We start from the raw sequence: 9856 nt of genomic DNA, 5'->3' as shown, positions 1-9856 counted from the left end.
AAGAACCCAAAAATGATACTAATATTGGTTCGCTAGTTAGATTAGTAAATGCTAATTTCATTGATAAATCTGATTTCTTCGAATTTCCTTTCCTTTCCTTTAGGGTGAAAAAACGTCTCCCGTTACTATGGGGAAGTCACCGAGAAAACTCGGATGAGGTAGGAAGGAAGTCAAAAGTGATGCTTACAGGTTGTATGACAATTGCTTCTTTTCTGGTACTACATACATATTTTCTTTAACAACTACCATACAAGCGCCTGCTTTGATTAGGCTTATTGTAAGTTTGTTTGAAGCTCCGGCGTCTAGTCTACCAATGAATGATATGGTGTGTCCTCCCCTCTAAGGTCTCGGTTGGATAATCGACTCTCATGACCCACATAGAGGGTTTTTCCCAACCGTTCATTCCTCTCGGCTATTAAATAAATTCAAATGATAACGCTCACACGTGTGGCGCAAAGCAATTCCGCCCACACTTTTATGACGGCAACTTTAAATACAAAAGGATGGCAACTTTATTTGTGAAGCATGTCAACTTTCTGTTTGGATTATAAGTTTCAGTTTTTTGAGATTTGTTGTTTTTTTTCGAATGACAACTTTAATGTAAAAAACGTGTGGGTGTGTTACTGCATTGCGTGTGACACTTATTGTCGTAAATGAATACTTTAAAACAGACTTCACTGGTCCCACGCCAAGGGACAGGGATCCACGGTCCGATTCTACTCCACGCGCCACGTAGTCTCGTGTTCAGACTACCACTGGTCCTGGCGAATTCCCCATCCGAACCCCGACTCCGGCCGCCATGAACTGCGTCCCCACCTTCTCCCGCCGCCACCGCCGCTGGATCGTCTGTGCGGGCGCTGCTGGTGGTGCTTACCTGATCTACCACCACCCAGCCGTCGCCGCCCGCCGCCGCCGCATCTCCCGCATGGCCTCGGCTCTCTCGTCCCTGGCCGATGCCGTCGCCGCCGTCGCCTCCGACCTCGCGTCCTTTCTCCAATCAGACTCGGACTCACTGCCTACCACTCTCACGCAACTATCCAAGCTCGCCTCCTCCCACGAGGCTACCGCCTCCGCCTCCGCGCTCTCCGGGGCCCTCACCGCCGGCGTGCTCCGCGGCTACGCCTCCGCCACCAGTCCAGCTTCCGGAGGCGAGGTAGCGTTTTCGGATCGTCTTGTTGAGAAGCTGTTCTCCCCAGCCGGCGAGCGGCTCGTCTCAGCCGTGGCGGGCAGCTTCGGGCGCGACATCGTGCTCGCCTGTTATTCTGTCCCAGCCGATCCTTCAGGATCGGCGGGATCATCGCCGGCGAGCTGGGTAGACGTGGTCACCAGTGGGAGTTGCCGTAGGGCGATCCGAAGCTGGGTGGAGGTCTTCACGGCCACCGCCGTGGGCGTCTTCATTGACAAGACCATCCACATCAACACCTACGATCAGATCTGCGCCGCTGCCACAAACCCGGCCTACGACTCCAAGCTGCAAAAGCTTCTGGTGGCACTCTGCAGTGCTTCCGTCGAGACGTTGGTGAAGACCTCCCACGGCGTACTCTCCAATGGCAATGGAAATGCTCACAGTGGCAATGGTGAGGTTGGGGAAGGATGGACAGAAACGGTCTCGAGTGCGCTTGCTGTTCCAAGCAACCGGAAGCTTGTTCTGGATCTGACGGGCAGGGCGACATTCGAGGCCGTGCGGTCTTTCCTTGAGTTTGTGCTGTGGAGGCTGCATGATGCTGCAAGGGCTGGCGGCGATGCCACAGCGAGGGCTGGATTGTGTGTCTTGAGGTATATGAGCGAAAGGTCCATGGTTGTCGCTGCAATCTGCATAGTATTGTGCTTGCATGTGTTGAACCGCACATGGCTCTCGGCACCGGCTTGAGCTCGAGCTTTACTTGAGTAGAGAATATACTGAAACTGAAGTTCAGAAAGGGGGAGGGGCAACAGAAACAATATGTTTGATCACTTGTAAATATATTTGTTGTGTAACAATTTGACCCTGCATACAGTTTATAGAAATTTCTGGCAGTGTAACTTTGCCTGCTTATTTCTAATTCTGTTGGTCAGTTATATTTCCACTGTGTAAATATGTGATTGTAGTGAGATGGTGATTCTATTTTGTTACAATACTGTAGCACAATTTTAAAATCTGCTCGGATCAGCAAGTTAAGTTTTCAACGGAAGTTTAGAAGATTTTGATCGTCTAGGTAATCTCACCTGTTTCGTACATGATCCGTTTTATCCAATTGCTTGCTCAACTTGCTTATCCTTATCGACATTCAGAATGTTCCTTTTTGTGTGTGCCAACAGATTGATCGAGTAAATATCAGTATAAATTTTGCGTTTCTTCATTTACTCTGTATGTACTGAAGAATCACTGAAGAACAATCAGACAAAGGTGTTAATGCTCCATGGCCTGCCTCTAGTTCGCTTTTTGAGGAATTCTTCCGTTTCTTCCCGTATTCGTATAATTATTGCACGGGGAAATTATCTGTTGATTCATTGGTTAAAAGTGACGATCCTTGTTTGGGAGTGCTGGAAGGGTTCTGTATCCAGAGTAACTCCGTAATGGTTTTGCTAATTCTTAGTCGACTGAAATTTAACTAAGTCCTGGTCGACTCATAAAGGGATACATGATGCAAGGAGAGGCCGGTTTTCCTGGTTTCTTTTTTTACTTTAGTCCTTAATCCCCTTATGTCTATTAACCTACGTTTTTGTGTTAAGTTCAAAAAAAAAAACTACATTCTTGTGTTCCTCCCTCTCGATGCCGCCGCTTGTCATGTTTCCTCCGCACGTGTTCCTGCCTTGCGCCGCCGCCTATCGTTGTTCCGTCGCCTCTCTTCCTCTGCCTTGACTGTCAGTTCCCTCCCTCCCGTCGCCAGTCGGTTAGTTCGTTGCCTCCGTCAAATTTTTCTCTCACAAATATGATAGGGTGCATATCTTTTCATTGATAGGAAGGAAAAGGGTACAAGGTGCCAACTCAAGGTCTTGTGCACATGAGGCAAGACGTTGAGCCGCAGAGCGTTGGTGACGGGTTGCTCAGCCCTGGTGACGTTGAACCTCTGACAATTTCACTTTTCATTTTCAGTTTCCTATTATATTTCTAGGAGAGGATGTTTTATGGGGTAAAAATGGGTGGGCTTTCAACTCGATCAAAACATCAACTGAATCAGTTCCTAGGTTGATCTATGTACTATATGGTTGTCTAGAGCTAGGAAAATACAGAGGAGTAATTTCACAAAAGACCAAGGAAATTCAAAAGAAAAATTGAAAATTGGGGTCAAACCTGGGTGCCCAATGTACTCCCGTATGATGGAAAAATGCCAGAAAATGTATCCTCGGCGAAAAAAATACAGTATAACCTACGATCTATCCAAGCATTTTTTTCTATACAAAGAAACTTTTGCCTTTTTTTTACTGAGAATACGTTTCCTGGTATATTTTTCACGAAACTTCACACGGGAGTAGACTGGGCACCCAGGTTTGATATCCCAAAATTCCAGTTTTTTGAATTTGCATGCTTTATTTATTGAGCTTCTTTGCGTATTTTTATTCACTACCGCCAGGTATGTTTCATGTCTTATTTGATTTATTCTTCTCCTTTGAAGCTTTGAAGGATCTTAGTAAACCTGATAGGTAGTATGTCGCACTACCCAAAAAAGACACATCCAAGATGATACGTGTTTATCATAGTAAGTCATGTTTTTTTCATCCATGTATATCTATGATGTTTTATGATAGAATTAAGATAGTCATACTTGTGTTGTCGTAGATATGTTCCTTGAAAATATTCGTCGTTTTATCATGGAAGTGTGCTCTTCCATGACAGTAAATGTCGCGCCATGGAAGTGCTTCATCAAGGGTAGCCAACATGTTGCAACCTCCCAAATGGGTCGTCGTCAAGCTAATGGGTGCGGGTTCTGGATCCGATACCCGTTAACGATGTGGCCAACTATCGATCCTCGATGTGACGGCTTCCTATTGGCCGATGGAGCAAATCCCAATCTTGAACAATTGGATCCCTTGACATACTTTTCTGATGAAACTGAAAGTTACTATTATGATCACCCTATTATGGATAATGTTTGGCAACCCCAAAGTAACCTTCAGGTATGAAGGTCCACGATGTTCTTATGGTCTAAGGACATGAGTATACATTAACACATAATATGGTAATACTAATAACATAGTGCCGATGGGATCCCGTAGTATATCATAAGTTGTGTATGTCCAACACCATTGCTCTGCTAACAATGTGCTCCCATTATTGCAGACATCCTTGTACTTGAACGATGCCCTATGATCAAGAAAACATGACCATCATACAATACATGAGATAGGCTTACAAGTGAGACAAGGGATGCAGTTGGTGTTTATGTCTTCACACATGCAACCGAGTCTTCCTGTGTGATGGTACGGGAAACAACCAACACCCTTGGTAGGGTGGGGAACGTGGTGAAAAGTACCAAAAGGGAGTTTGTACACGGGGGTTACAATATTGATCAATGAGTAAATGGTAATGGTTAGCCCTAGCCTCACCTTATATAGAAGACGAGAGCTAGGGTTTACACAGTGCCTAACCGATCTAACGTCGTCGACATCTTGGCTTGCACGCCAAGATAATCTTTTAGCCTCGAGCCGGGCCACCACCTCCTAGCCCTAGGCACTGACGCCGGCCCACCACCAGGCTTCCCAACTGATGGGCTACAACCGGCGTGTATTGCACTGTCAGTAGCCCCCAAGCATGACTGGAGGGGCGTCCCTATGTCTCCCCTTCAACGAGTCCACCTTCGCACTTTCTTAAGGGGCGACCGAGATGGTTCGGCCGATGCGCACGGCAAGCCATATGCTCTTTTTCTGGAGGGGTTTCTTCTGTTTTCTGTCTTCGTTTTTTGCTTTATTTTTGTACTTTTGTTTATACTTTAAAATATCTACATATATATAATACAAAAACACTCTACAAAACACATTTGAAAAAATGTTGAACAAGTATTAAAAAAATGTTGAATAAGTATTTGAAAAATGTTAATCAAGCATTCGGAAAAATGTTGAATGTAAATAGAAAACATTGTTGACCATGTATTAAAAAATGATGATTTTTTTATCATGTATATAAAAATGTTAATCAAGTATTTAGAGAAAAATGTTGAACAGGTATTTGAGAAATGTTAAATGTTTACAGAAAAAATGTTGAACATACATTAAAAAATGATGAAAAAATTTGATCATATATATAAAAATGTTAATTAAGCATTTGAAAAAAACTGTTGAACAAGTATTTGAAAAATGAGAATCAAGCATTTGGAAAATGTTAAATGTGCATAGAAAAAATGTTGATCATGTATTAAAAAAATGTTGATTTTTATCATGTATATAAAAATATTAATCAAGAATTAATGTTGATCAAGCATTTGGAAAAATGTTAAATGCGTATAGAAAAAATGTTGACCATATATTAAAAAAAATCTTGAACTTGTATTTGGAAAATGGTAATCAAGAATTTTAAAAAATGTTGACCATGTATTCAAAGAATGATAATCTGGTATTTGAAGAAACTGATGAAAAACAAGAAAGAAAGAAAGAAAGAAAACTGAAGAAAATTGAAGAAAAATGAATAAATAAAAAGCAAAGTGAAAACTAAGAAAGATTTGAAGAAAACCAAAGAAAGGCAACGAAAAAGAAAAAAAATCCCCAAAATGATTAATCCGCTTGTTCCCCAGACGCCTTGCCTTGTTTAGGTACATAAACCAAGGAAAGGTAACTAAAACACTAAAAGTGGATCTCGGGACCCACTATAGCACCCCCAGCGGGTATACTGAGATGTGGACCCTGGAATACCGCCAAGGGTCGTGAGTGGTCCTTGGGAATAAAGCTTTAAGGATAGATATCGGCATAAAAGACCTTAGAATTCAAACCCTCGCACCGACGGCCTTTAAATACGATGGCATTGGATTGTTTTTTTGTAAAGGGTCGTGTCAAAAGATGCCCTGATGGTCTGAAACGTGTTGTTATGTGGGTCCATACATAGATGCATAAATGAAGAAGCTGAGCATTGGAAGTTAATAAAAGGACTTCGGATCCTGAGAAAACCTTAGATATGTTGTCAAATTAGAAGATCAAACTCGCCTACGAAGCCGAAGACTAGAAAGGACAAAGTTATCCCAAGAAGTTTAGGGGCTACTAACTGTGTCCTGGATTAGGGGTGCACATCATGTTGTCCTGCCATTTATGGGTCGAGCCGAGGACCGCCGAGAATCGAGGATTGGTTGTATCCACTATGGCCCCCGGTGTAGTCTAGATGGAGCCCTTTGAAGACTTGGTGTATGCTTCAAGGCATATTCAAATATTCGGCATTTCTACCTCTAGATGCAACCGACCATGTGTAACCCTAAATACCCTTGATGCCTATTTAAGCCGAGGGGTTTAATTTATAGAGGCAATGTTTTTAGAGGTTAGAGTCTACACATATGATCCCGAGGTAGATCATCATGTACTTTGTACCCCATCTGTTAAGGCATATCTCTCTCTATGTAGTTTTGGTGATTGATGACAACACGTTTGCGGACTAATCGTGTGCTTTGAGCATTTCAGAGATTCATCCTTTGGCACGAGACGATTCCTTCCCCTCGGAGTTTTAATCAAGACGGTGTAGCTCTTTCGTTTCTGTTTTGGTGGACTTGTTTCGTAGGAGTCACCGTACTATCAAGAGGGGGTCCGCTTTGGTAAGGCTAGGGTGGAATCAACACGTACACATCCTTTTCGCACCCACAGAGCCTTCCCGCTTCGATGGAGGTTTCCTTTCCTTTCTATGAGTGTGATTTGGTCCCAGCGGTAGTACCGAGGTGCCCAGCGGTAGTACCGCTCAAGAGCCACAGGCGACAGTAGTACCGCATGTGGGTCCTCAGCCGTAGTACCGCTGCGGTACCGGGCTCCTACCGCGTCGACTCGAGGGGGTCACCTCTCGTGTCAGATTGTGCGGCACTAAGCAGCGGCAGTAGAAGCGGTAGTACCGCTCGAGAGCGATAGTACCGCCCTACTACCGTGGCAGTACCGCACAGGGTCCGATTCCTGCTCATACGCTAGCCCTCCAAGACTGCACGGCAGTACCGCGAGGGGGAGCGGTAGTACCGCTGGTCCCAGCGGTAGTACCGCTGCCCCCTGCGGTAGTACCGCCCTCTGCGGGGCTGTTTTGGGGGGTAACGGTTGGATTGTTCCCTCCTCTATAAAAGGAGGTCTTATTCTCCAAAGTTGACCTACCTCTTCCCCCAAAAGCTCCATTGTTGCTCCAAGCTCCATTTTCGCCCGATCTCTCTTCCTAGCTAATCAAACTTGTTGATTTCCTCGGGATTGGTTGAGAAGGCCCCGATCTACACTTCCACCAAGAGAAATTTGATTCCCCCCACTAATCTCTAGCGGATCTTGTTACTCTCGGGTGTTTGAGCACCCTAGACGGTTGAGGTCACCGCGGAGCCATAGTCCATTGCGGTGAAGCTTCGTGGTGTTGTTGGGAGCCTCCAATTAAGTTGTGGAGATTGCCCCAACCTTCTTTGTAAAGGTTCGGTCACCGCCTTCAAGGGCACCAATAGTGGAATCACGGCATCTCGCATTGTGTGAGGGCATGAGGAGAATACGGTGGCCCTAGTGGCTTCTTGGGGAGCATTGTGCCTCCACACCGCTCCAACAGAGACGTACTTCCCCTTAAAAGAAAGGAACTTTGGTAACACATCCTCGCCTTCACCGGCTCCACTCTTGGTTATCTCGTGCCTTTACTTGTGCAAACTTATTTGTGTTGTATCCCTTGCTTGCTTGTGTGCTTGTTGTTGTTGCATCATATAGGTTGCTCACCTAGTTGCATATCTAGATAACCTACTTTGATGCAAAAGTTTAATTTGGTAAAGAAAAGCTAAAAATTGTTAGTTGCCTATTCACCCCCCTCTAGTCAACTATATCGATCCTTTCAATTGGTATCAGAGCCTCATCTCTTTATTAAGGACTTTGCTGTCCGAAGAGTATGGTTAACACTGTAGACGGTGGGGAGGAGCACTCCGGTGTGAATCCGAGCTCGTCTACGGCCGACGGGGGAACCGCGATCTCTCGTGAGGAATTCAATGTGGCTTTGGACACATTGAAAACCTCCATGACAACCGAGGTTGAAAGCATGTTTAATAAATTCTTAGAAGGACTTAAACTATCTACCTCGCCGATGAAAGTGGGTGATCCCACTAACAAGGTGACGGATGCTAACTCCGATAAGGGGGAAGCTACTAGTGAAAAGGGTCCTTCTACTAGTGGTAGAAATGGCACCGGCATCTTTGCCCATGTGGAACCTTCAATTTATGGAGGACCGATTCCCTCTACTCATTTAAATTATGCCGGCCCTCCTCCTAAGATTGTGAAAAATGAAGATTTTGATGCTTGGGTCTATCGCTTTAAGCGTCATTTAAAACATGTTAATACTAATCTTTGGAGAATTATTGAAGAAGATCTCTATCCGCATGACCCAAGCAACTTCACTCCAAGAGAAGCTGCGGATAATCAATTCAACGAGAATGCTCTCTTCATCATTCAAGATGCAATTCCACCCGAAGACATTGCTCATATCCGACCATTCACCATGGCCAAGGAAGAATGGCACCATGTTGTTTCCCTCTACAAGGGAAGCGCTAGCATTCAACGCTCCAACTATGAAGTGGTGCAAGATGAAGCCGATGAGTTTGCAATGAATGAAGATGAAGAACCTCATGTGCTTTACCGGAGATTGACCACTCTCGCGATATTACTCTGAGATCATGGGAGTAAGGATACGGATGACAATTGGATCAAGCGCAAGTTCCTCAAGGCCATGATTCCCTACCACAAGGCCATGTCCTCCGTCATCCGTCAAAGACCGGACTTCCACTCCTTGTCCTCAAATGAAGTGTTGGATGAGTTTGTGGGAATGAGGATCTTGGACAAGACCACCGACAATGCGGTGTTGCGTTCTCAAAGAGCAAAGAAGCCCAACCTTGCCTTGAAGGCCAAGGTTATTGTGGAAGAAGAGGAAGAAGAGGAAGATGAGGAGAGCAACCCCGAAGATATAAAATATGATTATCATGAGCACATGGCTCTTGCTTCAAGGCAATTTTGGAGCAAGAAGAACACAAGGCCCAACTTCAACAAGAACAACTCAAGTGGTTTCAAGGGCAAGCAACGTGTGAGAACATGTTACAATTGTGGCAACGTGAGCCACTTTGTTGTGTATTGCCCTTACGAGAAGCGGGAAGACAATGGTGGCAAGCTCATACGAAAAGACAAAGCCAAGTCCTTCCCCAACAAGAACAACTTCAACAAAAAGACTCCTACTCGAGGGTTGGTGGTTCAAGAAGAATACCATGAGGATGACGATGAAGAAGAAGATGGTGAAGCAATGACCATGGCCTCCGTTGCCATTGCCACAACTCCACGGGTGTCTCTCTTTGATTCACCCAACGAGAACATCACCGCCAAGTGCCTCATGGCTAAAGCCTCTAACAAGGTAACTCCCAACATCAAAACCACCATCATTACTAATCCCTCCTTGACGGATTGCATTGATGAAAGTGAGGGGTCTAATGAGGAAGTGAATGAATTTGAGTCTTTTATGAGTAAGCTCAAGGGCAAATCCAAGAAGCACTTCATTGCTCTCTTGGAACAACTTGGTGAAGCCAATGACATGATCGAGGCTCATGAAGAAACCATCTCTAAGATGGAAGGTCATAGTCGTGACTATGCCGATGAGATATCGGATCTCTCTAATGCTATTGAGGAAGAGCGTGGGCATCGTTTGGCTCTTGAGGAGTCACACAACGATGACCATGCTAAATTAAAGAAAGATCTTGATCATGCTCTT

General features: G+C 44.8%; 1 protein-coding gene across 1 annotated transcript; it reads left to right on the top strand.

Annotated features, from left to right (window-relative positions):
- The first annotated feature begins 702 nt into the window (after positions 1–702).
- Positions 703–2104, top strand: LOC119363856 (protein PHLOEM PROTEIN 2-LIKE A10-like). Its single transcript, XM_037629223.1, has one exon. The coding sequence runs from the start codon at positions 800–802 to the stop codon at positions 1868–1870; it is 1071 nt and encodes a 356-aa protein (XP_037485120.1). The 5' UTR covers positions 703–799; the 3' UTR covers positions 1871–2104.
- The last annotated feature ends 7752 nt before the right edge of the window (positions 2105–9856 follow it).

The sequence above is a fragment of the Triticum dicoccoides genome, chromosome 2B (genome assembly GCF_002162155.2).
Source record: "Triticum dicoccoides isolate Atlit2015 ecotype Zavitan chromosome 2B, WEW_v2.0, whole genome shotgun sequence".
Classification (NCBI taxonomy): domain Eukaryota; kingdom Viridiplantae; phylum Streptophyta; class Magnoliopsida; order Poales; family Poaceae; genus Triticum; species Triticum dicoccoides.
Note: the sequence above shows the minus strand (reverse complement) of the source record. Positions and strands in the feature narration are given on the sequence as shown.